This window comes from Echiichthys vipera (assembly GCF_963691815.1).
Source record: "Echiichthys vipera genome assembly, chromosome: 22".
In the NCBI taxonomy this organism is placed as follows: domain Eukaryota; kingdom Metazoa; phylum Chordata; class Actinopteri; order Perciformes; family Trachinidae; genus Echiichthys; species Echiichthys vipera.
Genome location: NC_139847.1, coordinates 3,441,657 through 3,460,115, shown reverse-complemented (window position 1 = coordinate 3,460,115; position 18,459 = coordinate 3,441,657). Strand labels below are relative to the sequence as shown.

The following is an 18,459-nucleotide window of genomic DNA, read 5'->3' as shown; positions in this document are numbered from 1 at the left end:
TCCAGCATGGACTGCAGCGGTTACCGGCTTGTGGGAGTGGCGCAGGAGCCTGCCCGCCCCGGTACATCCCGCCCAAATTCCACTTACCACTCCCCCTTCTTTGCTGTTATTGCGGGTATTATATTATTGCGGGTATTATATTATTGCGGGTATTATATTATTGCGGTTATTATATATATATATACTCTCCCTTCTCATCCAACATGCTGAGAAAGATTCTGTGGTGTATGAGGGCCAGGTATGAAAAAAATAAGTTACCGACCTGGGGGAGAGGAGGGGTCATATTTCGGAAATTACGTCACAGATTTATGGGATTAAAAGTAACAAATCTATGAGAAAAAAGTTGCAGATTTATGAGATTAAAAGTAGCAAATCTATGATAAAGTTACAGATTTATGAGATTAAAAGTAGCAAATCTAGGAGAAAAAATTTACAGATTTATGAGATTAAAAGTAGCAAATCTATGAGAAAAAAGTTGCAGATTTATGAGATTAAAAGTAGCAAATCTAGGAGAAAAAAGTTACAGATTGAAGAGATTAAAAGTAGCAAATCTAGGAGAAAAAAGTAGCAGATTTATGAGATTAAAAGTAGCAAATCTATGAGAAAAAAGTTGCAGATTTATGAGATTAAAAGTAGCAAATCTATGAGAAAAAAGTAGCAGATTTATGAGATTAAAAGTAGCAAATCTATGAGAAAAAAGTTGCAGATTTATGAGATTAAAAGTAGCAAATCTAACCCCCTGAGGGCAGACAGGAACAAAAGCCACTCTGGTGTCTTCCTAGAATAAACAAAGTGCTGTTCAGATGCGTGTGTGTGTGCCCCATAACCCCCCCCCCCCCCCCCCCCCTTTGCAGATGTTCACTGAGTCAGTTACCCAACTAGATAATGCGAATAGGTGCCTTCCTTTGTTTCCTTGAATAGAATAGAATAGCCTTTATTGTCATTGCATTTGCATACAACGAAATTGGAGTGCTACTCCACCTTGGTACATTTTTAGAAAAATAAGATATAATAAAACAATAAGCAAAGTATAATATAAGCAATAAACACACAATGCTCCCAGAGCTGCTGCCATCTTAAAAGGGTTTCCTTCCACACTCTACTCTCACCCTGTGCCTTTGATAGATCCATGACAGCTACAGTTCCCTTTTAGAGCAGCTTCCGTGGCCAATTTACAGTACCGACATGAGCTGGGACCCATAGAGATGATATTACTGGCCGGCTGGCTTGTGGTGGGCGGAGCTGGAGCCTGCCCGTCCCAATACATCCGAGTAGCAAACGTATTTTTTCAATAAAGTTAAAAAAAAAAAACCCGATATCTTTTAACTGTTGCTATGTATTGTGCTTTTTCAAAAAAGTTTAAATAACCTATTAAAAAAAAACTATTGCGTGACTTTCAATAGTAAAAAAAAACTACATTTGCGTCACTTCCGTCAAGCAAAGGGCTTTGTCAAGTGAGGGACTTGTGTCAAGTGAGGGACTTGTGTCAAGTGAGGGACTTGGGTCAAGTGAGGGGCTTGTGTCAAGTGAGGGACTTGTGTCAAGTGAGGGGCTTGTGTCAAGTGAGGGACTTGGGTCAAGTGAGGGGCTTGTGTCAAGTGAGGGGCTTGTGTCAAGTGAGGGACTTGGGTCAAGTGAGGGGCTTGTGTCAAGTGAGGGGCTTGTGTCAAGTGAGGGACTTGTGTCAAGTGAGGGGCTTGTGTCAAGTGAGGGGCTTGTGTCAAGTGAGGGGCTTGTGTCAAGTGAGGGGCTTGAGCTCCGGGTCTGCAGCTGGATGCTATTGGATACATCCAGAAGCTCCACTCCACACGTGACGCGTTTGACGCAGCGACTCAAATCGAAACTTCTACAAACTTGAATGAGCTGTTGGCTCAGTTTGTCTCCGGCTGCTCTGCGGACACACACACACACACTATAAAACCACCTCCGGTCTCCACTCTGTCTCTTTATCGACCCGCTCAGAGAACCAGAAGACTTTGATTTTTGTTGTCATGTCCGCTGCAGGTGTGCTGCTCGTCGCCACGCTGGGGTTTTCCGCAGGTGCGTATGAAACACGCTGCGTGTTCCTGATGGATGTGTGTGCGCGTCTGTACATGAGATCTAAGTCTCAAAGCGCGTCATTCTGAAGAGTGGAGCAGTGGTTGCGTTGTTAACTGCGAACACGGAAGTCCTTGAGCTGCTGCACAGTAAAGAGTACTGTCCCTGAATACTGTGTGTGTGTGTTTATATATTTATCTATTCTCCTTCTTTCTCATCTAACATGGGGAGAAAACAATAAGTTACCGACCTGGGGGAGAGGAGGAGGAGGAGGAGGAGGAGGGGGGGGGGGGGGGTAATATTTCGGAAGTTAAAGTAGCAAATCTACGATAAAAAAGGTAATAAATATGTTTGTATTATCTTATATCTATCTATCTATCTATCTATCTATCTATCTATCTGTCTGTCTGTCTGTCTGTCTGTCTGTCTGTCTGTCTATCTATGTATCTGTATCTATCTATCTATGTATCTGTATCTATGTATCTGTATCTATCTATCTATCTATCTATCTATCTATCTATCTATCTATCTATCTATCTGTCTGTCTGTCTGTCTGTCTGTCTGTCTGTCTGTCTGTCTGTCTGTCTGTCTGTCTGTCTGTCTGTCGATGTATCTGTCTGTCTATCTATCTATCTATCTATCTATCTGTCTGTCTGTCTCCACCTCCAACGTGCCTCCTGGTGGCTCTATCCGCGGTGTACGTCCTTTTTTTTAAATCGATCGAACAACGACCCCAACTGTCCAAACACAATAATACAAGTCAAATGAATACACTGAAATTACATGTAATGAAAATAGTTTCTACATGACCCTACTTACTCATTTGACACCACACACTCACTCACTCACTCACTCACTCACTCACTCACACACTCACTCACTCACTCACTCACTCACTCACTCACTCACTCACTCACTCACTCACTCACTCACCCTCACACACACACACACACTCACTCACTCACTCACCCTCACACACACTCACTCACCCTCACACACACACTCACTCACTCACTCACTCACACACTCACTCACTCACCCTCACACACACTCACTCACTCACTCACACTCACACACACTCACACACACACACTCACTCACTCACACTCACTCACTCACTCACTCACACTCACACTCACACACACTCACTCACTCACCCTCACACACACACACTCACTCACTCACACTCACACACACTCACTCACTCACACTCACACTCACACACACTCACTCACTCACCCTCACACACAGTCACTCACACTCACACACAGTGTGTGTGTGTGTGTGTGTGTGTGTGTGTGTGTGTGTGTGTGTGTGTGTGTGTGTGTTTCTGTCTCTCTTTTAAAGCCAAAACCGTGAATGTCTCGACCTCTGCCGGTGGGACGGTCATTCTGCCCTGCCGCATAGACGAGACGGGCAACGTCCCGTCAGTGGAGTGGTCCAAGGTCCGCGGTCGGGGCGAAAAAGGCGCCATCGCCTTCCTGTACCGGGACGGCTGTGAGACCTTCGAGGAGAAGGATGAGACCTTCCACTACAGGACCAACCTCATCATGAAGGAGCTGAAGGACGGGAACATCTCGCTGAGGCTTTCCGACGTGCGGCGCTCTGACGAAGGAACGTACGAATGCAAGACGCTCCAGGGGGGCCCCCGGGTGGTCGCCACCGTAGAGCTCTCCGTGGGTGAGTGCGGAAACTTCATTTAGAGCGAAAGCTTTGGAGTTGCGTTAAAGTGTCCGGGGTCCGCCTCGGTGTGCTCCAGATCACGGTCAGGTGCGGCAGCTACGTTTTGAACGAGTTGATGCTTTTCTGCCGCTCGATCGAAACGATAACGAAAGATGCCGTTTGGTGAAGCAGCGTGGGATCATGGGAGTTGTTGTCTTCAGTGTAGTCAGCTTCTCCCGTTTGGGATAGAAGAAGAAGAATTCCTTTATTAGTCCCACGAATGGGGAAATTCAATTTTCACTCTATTATATTTAATTTTACGCACACAGGCCCGAAATACACACACATGCACTGACAGGACCTATATACATGCAACCAATGGAGAGATGTCAGAGCGAGGGGGCTGCCAGTGACCGGCGCCCTGAGCAGTTGGGGGTTCGGTGCCTCGCTCTGCAGTGCCCAGGAGATGAACTGGCACCTCTCCAGTCGCCGGTCCACACTCCATTCATGGTCCACACAGGGACTCGCACCAGCAATCCTCCGGTTCCCAGCCCAGTCACCTATGGACTGAGCTACTGCCCCCAGTTTCCATTGTTCAGGAGGTTTTTTTGAACGGAGGCGTCTCATCTCATCTCATCTTCAGCCTCTTATCCGGGGTCGGGTCTCGGGGGCAGCAGCTTTAGCAGGGGACCCCAAACTTCCCTTTCCCGGGCCACATTAACCAGCTCTAACTGGGGGATCCTGAGGCGTTCCCAGGCCAGTGTGGAGATATACTGATGGATACTAAAATGTTTCATCTGCTTAAAAACCACCAAGATCGACAAAGTGTAGCGTGAAAATGGGACCTCAGACGGCTAAAATGACTCATTTCTCTGGTCTGAACGTTGTTGGGTTAATGTAAACGCACAACTCAACACAACACAGACCAGATCAAGTCGTTTTCAGACATTTGAATGCAGAAAAGAGATTTTGAAATGATTTGTTCACTCTGTTATTATTATCAGTCAGGTTACACACACACACACACACACACACACACACACACACACAGGCCCGAAATACACCCACATGCACAAACAGGACCTACATACATGCAATTAATGGAGAGATGTTAGAGCGAGGGGGCTGCCAATGGATCAGCGCCCTGAGCAGTTGGGGGTTCGGTGCCCTGCTCAACAGCAACTCGGCGGTGCCCAGGAGATGAACTGGCACCTCTCCAGCCATCAGTCCACACAGGGACTCTAACCGGCAACCCCTCCGGTTCCCGAGCTACTGCCGCCCCAGTATACTGATTAACTGAAATGGTGCAGCAAGGGGCTGTCGAGCGTAGCGTAGCGTAGCGTAGCGTAGCGGCTGTAGTGGGATCAGCTTGCCTGGTTCAGTGCAGAGGTAGCAGCCATAAGAAATGTGATTTTGACAGAAATGTTGGAAGGAACCTTGTTCTTGCTCTTGTTTTCGTAGATGCAGTTTCTGAGCCGAAGCTCACGGTTGTGAAAGCGGCGTGCGGCGGATTGGCTCTGCAGTGCGAAGCCGACTGCTGGTCCAAGGAGCCTGAGATAACTTTTCTCGATGTTCGGGGAAACGACGTCGTTGCTGAAGTCCCAAAGAGCCGATATGATGGCGGGAGGGAATGTTTCATCGTCACAATGAGAGCGACTGTGCACACGGCCGGCAGGTTCGGTCTCAGTTTGATACTTTGGTTTTACAAGAGAGCCGTCAAAGCTATTCTTACCTTTCTGGCATGTCGCACATCTCCGCCTCCCTCCAAAGTCCCGCGCTCTTCCCCCGGCCTGACCTCTGACGCTCTCCCGACACGTGCGGTGAGAAAAGCAAAACGGCTGGTTTGTTCTCACTACCGCTGACGCTAACGCTAATCTTCCTCGAGTATTGCAGAACTATAGTAAGTGCTAACTGGTAGCATCTGGATGCTGCGTTACCACCTGTAATGCTGCGTTCTCGGATCAGTCAAACTAAAAGTTCCTGTCCAGCAGAAAGCTCTGGATGGAGCTGCATCAGCCTCCAACCCGCGTTGGAGCCCGCGTTGACTCGCGCTTCGCCTCTTGACGCGTCAGTTCTTCGCCGTTCCTTGCGATCTCTCACAGGCCGATCTACAGCTCTGTCGCTCTGCAGACGTGTGACTGTAGCGGTGACAGCGTTAGGCAGCTGGAAGGGACGCTGCGATGATGACAGGCAGGAAGCTCCACCAATCATTTTAATCAGACCGAATAAAATGATCAGACTTAAATATATGAGAATTAAATATTGATGAGTTCCAACACCTGGTGGATTTCTTTGACATGTTAGCGCCGTACGCTTATCAGGAGCATTTTAAGATTACAAAAGAAAAGTGTCAAAATGCCAGAAAGGTAAGAATCGCTTTAATAGAGATGTTTAGGTTTAAGTCCCGAACTTACCGATCCACCAATGAATTAACCGACGCAAGGCTTTTCTTTACAGGGTCACCTGCAGAGTTCACAAGTTCCACATGCCAGGTACGCTGCAGCTTTTTCAATCCACTTGTAACTGAATCCTAAATGCACATTCCTGCGTTAACCCTCCTCTGCCTTTCTAACTCGATAAATAATCAGTACATAGGAAAGAACCACATGCTCCTGTGTGAATGTTTGAGTGTTTTCTCTTTTTTTTACATGAATGAATCAATGTAAATATCATATAATGTATTTTTTCAGCGTTTCATCTCTATTTTAATCCCAGGTGACTGCGTAAAGTCCTGCATTCCAGCCGTCATGATCACTGTTGCAGTATCCGTATTTGTGTTTGGTGCTTTAATGGCCATAGTTGGCTACGTTGGTAAGTCAGTAACAGTTTTTATATTTAGAGCAATTTGTTTTTGTGTTTTCTGCAGCTGCCAAATCCCAAAACTCACCCCCAGCTTCTTCAGCCTCCATAGTATTTCTGATTATTGCATTATATATATATTTGTACCACTGGGGGGCGCCAGAGTCCGGATTCACATCAGGTCACATCTCAGCTAGAAAACGTAATAAAAGTCTGTTCTTTATGTAGAAACATACAAGCGTCAAACTTCCGAACCTTAACCAACCTTAACATACAGTATATGTTTTTAGCTTAATCTACTGATCATTGTCTTGATTTACTTTACTTCTATTATCTGTGTCTTGGGTATTTGTTCATCATCGTATGTTCAATATAAATTTATTGTAGAGGACGAAAAGCTCTCTGAGCTAACGGTGGCTAACAGGACAATACAAGGACACAGTTTATTTAAAAGGATCACGTCTATTTTTCTATGTGGAACAGTTTATATTCAATAAAACTGGAGGGTTCTCCGCAGCCAATAAGCTTCCCTCCTCCATTTTGGACGCCATGTCTTCTGTCAAAGTTGGCTTGATGGTAACTGTAGATCTACGTCAACTCAAGAAAACGCTTGCAAGACTCACTAATCTTAACCATTCATGGTCAGCGCTAAACCTCAACCATCTAACTTTAACCATTCAAGGTCAATGTCTAACCTCAACCATCTAACTTTAACCATTCAAGGTCAACACCTAACCTCAACCATCTAACTTTAACCTATCAAGGTCAACGTCTAACCTCAACCATCTGACTTTAACCATTCAAGGTCAACGCCAAACCTCAACCACCTAACTTTAACCTATCAAGGTCAACGTCTAACCTCAACCACCTAACTTTAACCTATCAAGGTCAACGTCTAACCTCAACCATCTAACTTTAACCATTCAAGGTCAACACCTAACCTCAACCATCTAACTTTAACCATTTAAGGTCAACGCCAAACCTCAACCACCTAACTTTAACCATTCAAGGTCAATGCCTAACCTCAACCACCTAACTTTAACCATTCAAGGTCAACGCCTAACCTTAACCATCTAACTTTAACCATTCAAGGTCAACGCCTAACCTCAACCATCTAACTTTAACCATTCAAGGTCAACGCCTAACCTCAACCATCTAACTTTAACCATTCAAGGTCAACGCCTAACTTCAACCATCTAACTTTAACCATTCAAGGTCAACGCCTAACTTCAACCATCTAACTTTAACCAAAACATTCTTTTGTTTGAGGGTTGAAAGTCGTAACAAAACTGAAATCTTCATAACGAAGCGCTTAAAGAGACATGTTTTTTTCTGTTTTCACACAGTCTGGAAACATAAAAGTCCCAACAAGACAAAGGAGGATCGTATAATTTCTGATCTGAAGTCGGAGCTTTGTGCCAAAGAAGAGATCATCCGCCGACTAACTGAAGCGCTGAATGACCTTCGATCTACGCCGAGTACTGTTGCGTGTCAGCACGGCCACGCAACAGATTGTAGAGTGACGATTGTCAACAGTCCTTCCAAATCCGCACTAAATGTCTCCAAATCCATTTACCTACCCCCAGACCAGCGTCCCCAGAACAAAGATCTAAAACCAGCAGCCTCCAGGAACAGCACCCTTCCCAAAACCGGCGATCTGTCCAAGAACAAAGATCTAAAACCAGCAGCCCCCAGGAACAGCACCCTTCCCAAACCTGGCGATCTACCCCAGAACAAAGATCCAAAACCAGCAGCCTCCAGGAACAGCACCCTTCCCAAAACTGGCGATCTACCCCAGAACAAAGATCCAAAACCAGCAGCCTCCAGGAACAGCACCCTTCCCAAACTTGGCGATCTACCCCAGAACAAAGATCCAAAACCAGCAGCCTTCAGGAACAGCTCCCTTCCCAAAACCGGCGATCTACCCCAGAACAAAGATCCAAAACCAGCAGCCTCCAAGAACAGCACCCTTCCCAAAACCGGCGTTCTACCCCAGAACAAAGATCCAAAACCAGCAGGCGGTCAGAACCACAGCAGTCCTGCTCTTTTGACGGATGACGACGCCGTGACACCGCGTTCTTCCTCAGCCTTCCCTTCACAGGGAGCGCATATTGGCCGTACGAGGAGCTTGTCCGAGTCTCAGCATCGTTCAAACTCCGCCAAGCTCCAACGTAGATACACCATGTCTTATAATAATAATCCCTTCAGTGTTCTGGCAAATTTACGCGAAGATGAGTCCGAGCCTTTGCTGTAAATGAGGACACAGTAACAAACTCCACAGTAAGAACTAAACTCTGGGTTTAGTGGGGGAAGAAGTACTCAGATCTTTTACCTTTCTGACATTTTGAAATGTATCTTTTTTTATTCCTAAAATGCTCCCAACGAGCGTTTGCCACACTAAAATATAAAAGTAATCCACCAGCTGCTCAAACTCTAAAATATTCAATTCTCATATATTTCTGATAAAAGTCTGACCAATCACTTTATTCAGTCCGAATTAGAATTATAAGCAGAGCTTTCTTCCTGCCATCGTCGCTCTGTTTAACTTGCACTGCTCATGCTGCCATAAGAAATCCGAAGTTTCGGACCTCCAACTAGGCAAAGTGCTCTGGAATGCCTTTCAAAGTGGAGCCTCCTGCTAGTGAATTCATACACGATGATGAAAACAAATGTTACGAGTCTCAATTTTTTTTAAAAGGAATATTTATTGAACTTAAAAAAGGCGTCTCCAGCAACACGGAGCTGCCTGTTGACACTTGTCTGTAGATAATGTCGGGAACGGTGGTTATTCCAGCCGTTGTTGATGACGGAAAGAAATGTTGTCGGTGCCCACAGGTCTACATCGTCGCATCTCGCGTGACTAAGAGCGTACTCACACTGTCCTTCCAGACCGCGACCCGGACTTTAGGGTACTTGTCCCCCCTCCCTCTCCCCCCGCGCCCCAGCCCCGTTTGTACTCACACTGCCAGGGCCGGCCAATGCTTCTTGCTGTCCATACGCCATCACGCCGTAACACGTCACACGCATTGATCGCGTGTGTGTGACTTTGTTTCCAGATCTTTCCGTAGACCTCGGAGTTTTTGTGCGTCTTGTCGACTGTTTTTGAATCTTTTCATCGACCAAATCGGCAGTAAACACTCCACCTCCGCATCACACCAACGTGAACCTTTCACCGCCATTGTTGTTGTAGTTAAATGTCCGCGCATGGTCCGTCCTTCTATTTACATGTCCGAACAGGCGGACATAACGCTACTGCCGTAGGGCTCGTGCTCGTACACGTGCGCACGCTCGTGCTCGTACATGTGCAAACGGCTCCGCTAAAGCCCACCTCTTTCAAGCGGGCCGTGGATGGTCCGCTGGCCGCAGTTGTGCGCGGCGGGTGCACTCACACTGCTTAAAGGTACTAGGCTTTAGCTGAAAAAACGGTTTTGGCCCCGGCCAGAAGGACAGTGTGAGTACGCCCTAACGCAAGGCGACAGCTCGCTTTACTCTTGGTGTGAACGCGTCATTAGGCACTAGAAGAAGAAGAAGAATTACTTTATTTATCCCGCACGGGGAAATTGAATTTTTCACTCTTATTATTAATCATGTTACACACACAGGCCCGAAATACACACATGCACAAACAGGACCTATATACATGCCATTAAGGAGAGATGTCAGAGCGAGGGGGCTGCCAGTGACCAGCGCCCCGAGCAGTTGGGGGTTCGGTGCCTTGCTCAACAGCACCTCTGTGCCCAGGAGATGAACTGGCACCTCTCCAGCCACCAGTCCACGCTCCATACATGGTCCACACAGGGATTTGCACGACCCTACGGTTCCCAGCCAAGTCACCTATGGACTGAGCTACTGCTACTGATGTTTACACAATAACATTACAGGTGTTTACATAATGTTAGGCACCACTGTACGTTGTTTTAAAGCTGTGACGTGAACAGAATTTCAAACTTTTAAAAATCTCTGCACACTTATTCAGGTTTCTGGTCTTTTAACCTTGTTGATGTTGTTTTTGCTGTTTATATATTAACTGAAGTGAAAAAGCACTTTTTTATGTTCAAAACATTTTTAAAATCCTGCTCGTCGGGGTTAAACACACGTGGTTCACACACACTGTATGTGACAGTGCTCAGGATCTGGGTTGTTTATAAAAGAGTATTTTTTTGCTGTTGCTCATGGGGAAATTGTCAGGTCTCTTTAAATCATGAATGAATCATAGTGTGGTGTATACTCCGCATGGAAAGTGTCCTGAGATAGCTTCTGTTCTCATTCAACACTATATATAAAATTGGTGAATGACTCGTGCCATTGCATTTTTAATTTTGTATTTGCTTAAACGTTGGTTTATAAGTGGAGGGTTTGATCCACTATTGGTATGTTCTACATCATGGGTGTCAAAGTCAAGGCCCGGGGGCCAGATCCGGCACGCAAATGAATGATCTTGGCCCCCGGGGTGATATTTGATTAGTATTAGAACCGGCCCGCACGCCACAGCCGCCTGCTGGTGTTTGTCACGCACCAAAACTACATTACCCACAATGCAACGGTAGCCCGCGAACTCACTGCAGCACCGCCTCAGCATTCAGGGCAGATGTCAACTTTCACCCCCCTCCCTAATAACGGCTAAAGGGAAGGTGGACGATGTGAACAGGGTGTCTTAAGCTCGGTGGGAGGCAGAGCACATGTTCACACAGCTGTGCGTCTTTATCTTGATATTAAGGAACATGTTTTATTTTTGAAGGACATTTTCTTTTTTGTCTGTTTACCTGTTGAAAATGTTTTCCTTGAAATAACTAAGGTCATAAGAAAATCTTGCTTTATTCATTTAATGTACAGGACAAGTTTGTTTTTGTCTGTTGGAAAATGTTTTCACCTGAAATTACTGACAGTCGTACAAAAATATTGGATTATTCATTTAATTATTATATATAATAAGGTTCACTGTGTTAGGTCTTGGTTCAACAGGTTATATGCAATCATTTTAATATGTTTTAATAAACATTGAACCAGTCCGGCCCCTAGACTTGTAGCAAATTTGTTTTTTTGGCCCTCTGATGTACTCAATTCAATTCAAAAAACTTTATTTGTCCCCGGGGGGCAATTCAGGGCACACAGAGCAGCAAATAACGACAGTGCGACTATACAAAACATTTTAACCTAACACAAGAATAAAGTGTAAAAGAAGAGTGAGTGTCAGGATGTTAGTGTGTTAGTACAGGTAGAATAAGTGTCAGGATGTTAGTGTGTTAGTACAGGTAGAACAAGTGTCAGGATGTTAGTGTGTTAGTACAGGTAGAATAAGTGTCAGGATGTTAGTGTGTTAGTACAGGTAGAACAAGTGTCAGGATGTTAGTGTGTTAGTACAGGTAGAATAAGTGTCAGGATGTTAGTGTGTTAGTACAGGTAGAATAAGTGTCAGGATGTTAGTGTGTTAGTACAGGTAGAATAAGTGTCAGGATGTTAGTGTGTTAGTACAGGTAGAATAAGTGTCAGGATGTTAGTGTGTTAGTACAGGTAGAATAAGTGTCAGGGTAGAATAAGTGTCAGGATGTTAGTGTGTTAGTACAGGTAGAGTAAGTGTCAGGATGTTAGTGTGTTAGTACAGGTAGAATAAGTGTCAGGATGTTAGTGTGTTAGTACAGGTAGAATAAGTGTCAGGATGTTAGTGTGTTAGTACAGGTAGAACAAGTGTCAGGATGTTAGTGTGTTAGTACAGGTAGAATAAGTGTCAGGATGTTAGTGTGTTAGTACAGGTTAGAATAAGTGTCAGGATGTTAGTGTGTTAGTACAGGTAGAATAAGTGTCAGGATGTTAGTGTGTTAGTACAGGTTAGAATAAGTGTCAGGATGTTAGTGTGTTAGTACAGGTAGAATAAGTGTCAGGATGTTAGTGTGTTAGTACAGGTAGAATAAGTGTCAGGATGTTAGTGTGTTAGTACAGGTAGAATAAGTGTCAGGATGTTAGTGTGTTAGTACAGGTTAGAATAAGTGTCAGGATGTTAGTGTGTTAGTACAGGTTAGAATAAGTGTCAGGATGTTAGTGTGTTAGTACAGGTAGAATAAGTGTCAGGATGTTAGTGTGTTAGTACAGGTAGAATAAGTGTCAGGATGTTAGTGTGTTAGTACAGGTAGAATAAGTGTCAGGATGTTAGTGTGTTAGTACAGGTAGAATAAGTGTCAGGATGTTAGTGTGTTAGTACAGGTAGAATAAGTGTCAGGATGTTAGTGTGTTAGTACAGGTAGAATAAGTGTCAGGATGTTAGTGTGTTAGTACAGGTAGAATAAGTGTCAGGATGTTAGTGTGTTAGTACAGGTAGAATAAGTGTCAGGATGTTAGTGTGTTAGTACAGGTAGAATAAGTGTCAGGATGTTAGTGTGTTAGTACAGGTTAGAATAAGTGTCAGGATGTTAGTGTGTTAGTACAGGTTAGAATAAGTGTCAGGATGTTAGTGTGTTAGTACAGGCAGCGCCGTCGTATAGGGGGGAAAGGTGATGACAATTCTAAGGGCCCACAGCCAGCCAGGGCCCACACACTGCTCCAGTAGCCTCTATGACAAAATGATTATGCACTGAATTAATATATATTCATACGAATGAATCCGAATTAAAACAAAGCCACAAGTTGTACAATACTCTATATATATGTTTATTCTATTCAATAACCCCCCTGGCCCCTTCTTAGAAAATGGTTTGGTCCACACCGCGGCTCTTTCTTCCCGGGGTTCTTCCTCATCGGAATTAAGTGCTAGCCGGTAGAGAAGCTAACTGCAGCAGAGTTAGTATGCCCCCCAAAAAACACAAGTCTGGACACCAGAAAAGAGTTGAGGTCAGGTGTAGGAACAGCAGAGCAGGGGCCCAAGACATCAAAACCTTTTTTTTTAAGAATGGTGAGAGTAAACTACCGAGGGCGGCTTAAACAATTAGCCTGCTTGTTCATTCATTTAATGTCTGTAATATTACCTTTGACGGGGCGCAGGCTGGAGCCTACGCTAGCTGTCATCGGGCCCCGCTCTGGACAGGTCGCCAGTTCATTAAAAAAAAATCGCCAGGTCATTGTAGAGCGACGGTTCCTAGAGTAGCTATAACTGAACGTTACTAATTTAGGGGCTACCACCGTGACTGTGTGTTTCGCACATAACACTGTCGGACAGTGCTCCAGTAAGCGCCCATTCAGAGGCTGCATTCAATTGTATTATGACCCATTCAATTTCTACTCAGTAATTATGAGCATCTGACGAAGGTCAGTTACGTTTTCATGATGTGTTCAAAGTGGTCTTGTAAAATGTGTCATTAGTGGGACATTTGAATAGTCTAAATACAAAAAAAGTTAATTGTTCAAAGATTTGTCGTTGTTGTTCTGTTTTTTTGACAACAACAAAGTAAAAAAAAGACTATTTAGAATTTTGGACAGTTTACACTGACTTTTGAATGGTTTAAAAATATTTTATCCATATCAGGACTTGAACCAGTCACCTTCTGGTTCCCAAGCCAAGTCCCAACGGACTGAGCTACTGACGCCCACCATTGTTGTATACAATATATATAATTTAACAATAAACCTTTATCCTCTGCTGCTCCAGAATCAGCAGTGCCTGCTTCATCTGAGTTTGACCCCACAGCAGAACACTGAAAAACAATACAATTGAAGGTGGCAAGGAATAGGGTAGAGGGGCCCACACCGATATTCTTTCAGGGGGCCCAGAATTCCTAGCAACTGCCCTGAGTACAGGTAGAGTAAGTGTCAGGATGTTAGTGTGTTAGTACAGGTAGAATAAGTGTCAGGATGTTAGTGTGTTAGTACAGGTTAGAATAAGTGTGTTAGTGTGTTAGTACAGGTTAGAATAAGTGTCAGGATGTTAGTGTGTTAGTACAGGTTAGAATAAGTGTCAGGATGTTAGTGTGTTAGTACAGGTAGAATAAGTGTCAGGATGTTAGTGTGTTAGTACAGGTAGAATAAGTGTCAGGATGTTAGTGTGTTAGTACAGGTAGAATAAGTGTCAGGATGTTAGTGTGTTAGTACAGGTAGAATAAGTGTCAGGATGTTAGTGTGTTAGTACAGGTAGAATAAGTGTCAGGATGTTAGTGTGTTAGTACAGGTAGAATAAGTGTCAGGATGTTAGTGTGTTAGTACAGGTTAGAATAAGTGTCAGGATGTTAGTGTGTTAGTACAGGTTAGAATAAGTGTCAGGATGTTAGTGTGTTAGTACAGGTAGAATAAGTGTCAGGATGTTAGTGTGTTAGTACAGGTAGAATAAGTGTCAGGATGTTAGTGTGTTAGTACAGGTAGAATAAGTGTCAGGATGTTAGTGTGTTAGTACAGGTAGAATAAGTGTCAGGATGTTAGTGTGTTAGTACAGGTAGAATAAATGTCAGGATGTTAGTGTGTTAGTACAGGTAGAATAAGTGTCAGGATGTTAGTGTGTTAGTACAGGTAGAACAAGTGTCAGGATGTTAGTGTGTTAATACAGGTAGAATAAGTGTCAGGATGTTAGTGTGTTAGTACAGGTAGAATAAGTGTCAGGATGTTAGTGTGTTAGTACAGGTAGAACAAGTGTCAGGATGTTAGTGTGTTAGTACAGGTAGAATAAGTGTCAGGATGTTAGTGTGTTAGTACAGGTAGAATAAGTGTCAGGATGTTAGTGTGTTAGTACAGGTAGAATAAGTGTCAGGATGTTAGTGTGTTAGTACAGGTAGAATAAGTGTCAGGATGTTAGTGTGTTAGTACAGGTAGAATAAGTGTCAGGGTAGAATAAGTGTCAGGATGTTAGTGTGTTAGTACAGGTAGAGTAAGTGTCAGGATGTTAGTGTGTTAGTACAGGTAGAATAAGTGTCAGGATGTTAGTGTGTTAGTACAGGTAGAATAAGTGTCAGGATGTTAGTGTGTTAGTACAGGTAGAACAAGTGTCAGGATGTTAGTGTGTTAGTACAGGTAGAATAAGTGTCAGGATGTTAGTGTGTTAGTACAGGTTAGAATAAGTGTCAGGATGTTAGTGTGTTAGTACAGGTAGAATAAGTGTCAGGATGTTAGTGTGTTAGTACAGGTAGAATAAGTGTCAGGATGTTAGTGTGTTAGTACAGGTAGAATAAGTGTCAGGATGTTAGTGTGTTAGTACAGGTAGAATAAGTGTCAGGATGTTAGTGTGTTAGTACAGGTTAGAATAAGTGTCAGGATGTTAGTGTGTTAGTACAGGTTAGAATAAGTGTCAGGATGTTAGTGTGTTAGTACAGGTAGAATAAGTGTCAGGATGTTAGTGTGTTAGTACAGGTAGAATAAGTGTCAGGATGTTAGTGTGTTAGTACAGGTAGAATAAGTGTCAGGATGTTAGTGTGTTAGTACAGGTAGAATAAGTGTCAGGATGTTAGTGTGTTAGTACAGGTAGAATAAGTGTCAGGATGTTAGTGTGTTAGTACAGGTAGAATAAGTGTCAGGATGTTAGTGTGTTAGTACAGGTTAGAATAAGTGTCAGGATGTTAGTGTGTTAGTACAGGTTAGAATAAGTGTCAGGATGTTAGTGTGTTAGTACAGGTAGAGTAAGTGTCAGGATGTTAGTGTGTTAGTACAGGTAGAGTAAGTGTCAGGATGTTAGTGTGTTAGTACAGGTAGAATAAGTGTCAGGATGTTAGTGTGTTAGTACAGGTAGAATAAGTGTCAGGATGTTAGTGTGTTAGTACAGGTAGAATAAGTGTCAGGATGTTAGTGTGTTAGTACAGGTAGAATAAGTGTCAGGATGTTAGTGTGTTAGTACAGGTTAGAATAAGTGTCAGGATGTTAGTGTGTTAGTACAGGTAGAATAAGTGTCAGGATGTTAGTGTGTTAGTACAGGTAGAATAAGTGTCAGGATGTTAGTGTGTTAGTACAGGTAGAATAAGTGTCAGGATGTTAGTGTGTTAGTACAGGTTAGAATAAGTGTCAGGATGTTAGTGTGTTAGTACAGGAAGAATAAGTGTCAGGATGTTAGTGTGTTAGTACAGGTAGAATAAGTGTCAGGATGTTAGTGTGTTAGTACAGGTAGAATAAGTGTCAGGATGTTAGTGTGTTAGTACAGGTAGAATAAGTGTCAGGATGTTAGTGTGTTAGTACAGGTTAGAATAAGTGTCAGGATGTTAGTGTGTTAGTACAGGTAGAATAAGTGTCAGGATGTTAGTGTGTTAGTACAGGTTAGAATAAGTGTCAGGATGTTAGTGTGTTAGTACAGGTAGAATAAGTGTCAGGATGTTAGTGTGTTAGTACAGGTTAGAATAAGTGTCAGGATGTTAGTGTGTTAGTACAGGTTAGAATAAGTGTCAGGATGTTAGTGTGTTAGTACAGGTAGAGTAAGTGTCAGGATGTTAGTGTGTTAGTACAGGTAGAATAAGTGTCAGGATGTTAGTGTGTTAGTACAGGTAGAATAAGTGTCAGGATGTTAGTGTGTTAGTACAGGTAGAATAAGTGTCAGGATGTTAGTGTGTTAGTACAGGTAGAATAAGTGTCAGGATGTTAGTGTGTTAGTACAGGTAGAATAAGTGTCAGGATGTTAGTGTGTTAGTACAGGTAGAATAAGTGTCAGGATGTTAGTGTGTTAGTACAGGTAGAATAAGTGTCAGGATGTTAGTGTGTTAGTACAGGTTAGATACGGAGAACATCGTCGGCGTGAGATGTAGAAAGACATGCGTGTCTCAGATGTAAGCAGACATGTGAGCGGGTGTATATGATGTAAACATGCAGTAGACTGTTGAAACAGGTTTGAACAGAACTGTAGTGCAGAAAAGATATAAGTGGACATTGATCGGATTCAGATGAGGTCAGACATGATACATGTGTGTAATGATACATGTGTGTATTTGACTTTGACATCCCTGCTCTCCATTAAAACTACAAATGCATCCAAGTTTCCATCTAAAGCTGCGCTACATGCATTTAATGTATGTCAAAAATATGACTAATATTTTAGTAAAGTAAAAGCCAACTCTGAAAAAGGGTCTGGAAGCACATCTACTCTTTCTCCTTCCCAGCCACCGCCGCTGCTCTCGTAGGAAAACCAAAAAACGATGTGAGCATTCGCATTAATGAACGATAAAGCTCCGTAAACGATCATCCAGGTGTCCATCATCTTCTGCATTATTGTGTCTCCTGAATGCATCAATTAGATCACATGAAAGGTAGTTGGAAAAAGCAAATACAACATTTATAAAGCACTTGATTTGTCAGTATTCTTATTAATAAGAACATGAATAATAAAGAGAGTACAGATGAAAGGTAGCTGCTGCCGTACAGCCAAAGTGCTGTGCATCTTTCCCCAGAGAGAGAGAGAGAGGGAGGGAGAGGGAGACATGGTGCTTATTTCATTACATAGTCTACACTTTATTACAATTTTACACTTTATAAGTTATTCCAATGGATTTTGATTGGCTGTCAGTGTTTCTATTGTTCATTAAATGGTAGTTTTTGAATCTGTTTTTGAGAGTTTTGCATCTTTTTGTCATTATTTTTTATTTATTTTCTACATTTCTATATGGCTGTTTTGTGTCTCTACCATAGACTGTATAAAAATGGACGTAGCGTCTCCGTCGAGGTCCGTTCTCTCAACTTAATCCGATCGCACTCGCCTACGGGAGTCTCCATCTTGTCAGACTTTGACTCCGCCTCATTTCCTCTGACCAAAAAAGGGCATGTATGTGACGTTGGGGGGGAGGGGCGTACGTCCATCTGGCTGACGTTTACCTCCGAGGAGAAGTGAGGGCCAGAGGCTAGCTGTCACTCAAGAGGCCACGCCCCTAACCTCCAATAAAATAAAAACTAGCCCCTCCCCCTCAGTGTTGTCATGGAGATCTGAGCTAAACACACAGACTAGAATGTTCTTTTGTCCTTAAACAGGTTTAATGATGCTGTGTAAACGGCCTGTTTAACATGGGGGTCAATGAGAAACTGCTCTGTTATGAAACCTGCCCCCAGTGGACACTCAGAGAACTGCAGTTTTTGGCACTT

At 43.4% G+C, this 18,459-nt stretch overlaps 2 protein-coding genes across 3 annotated transcripts in view; both read left to right on the top strand.

The window, feature by feature from the left end:
- The window catches only part of LOC310964115 (ankyrin repeat domain-containing protein 46), a 223,827-nt gene that overhangs the window by 22,259 nt on the left and 183,109 nt on the right, over window positions 1-18,459 (top strand). The gene's annotated exons all lie outside the window — the stretch shown is intronic.
- LOC310964114 (uncharacterized protein) lies at window positions 1,891-9,467 on the top strand. The gene is made up of 6 exons (XM_083937114.1): window positions 1,891-2,040; window positions 3,385-3,717; window positions 5,161-5,374; window positions 6,157-6,191; window positions 6,415-6,510; window positions 7,845-9,467. Exons 1-6 carry the CDS (start codon window positions 1,992-1,994, stop codon window positions 8,750-8,752), a joined length of 1,635 nt encoding a protein of 544 aa, XP_083793240.1. The 5' UTR covers window positions 1,891-1,991; the 3' UTR covers window positions 8,753-9,467.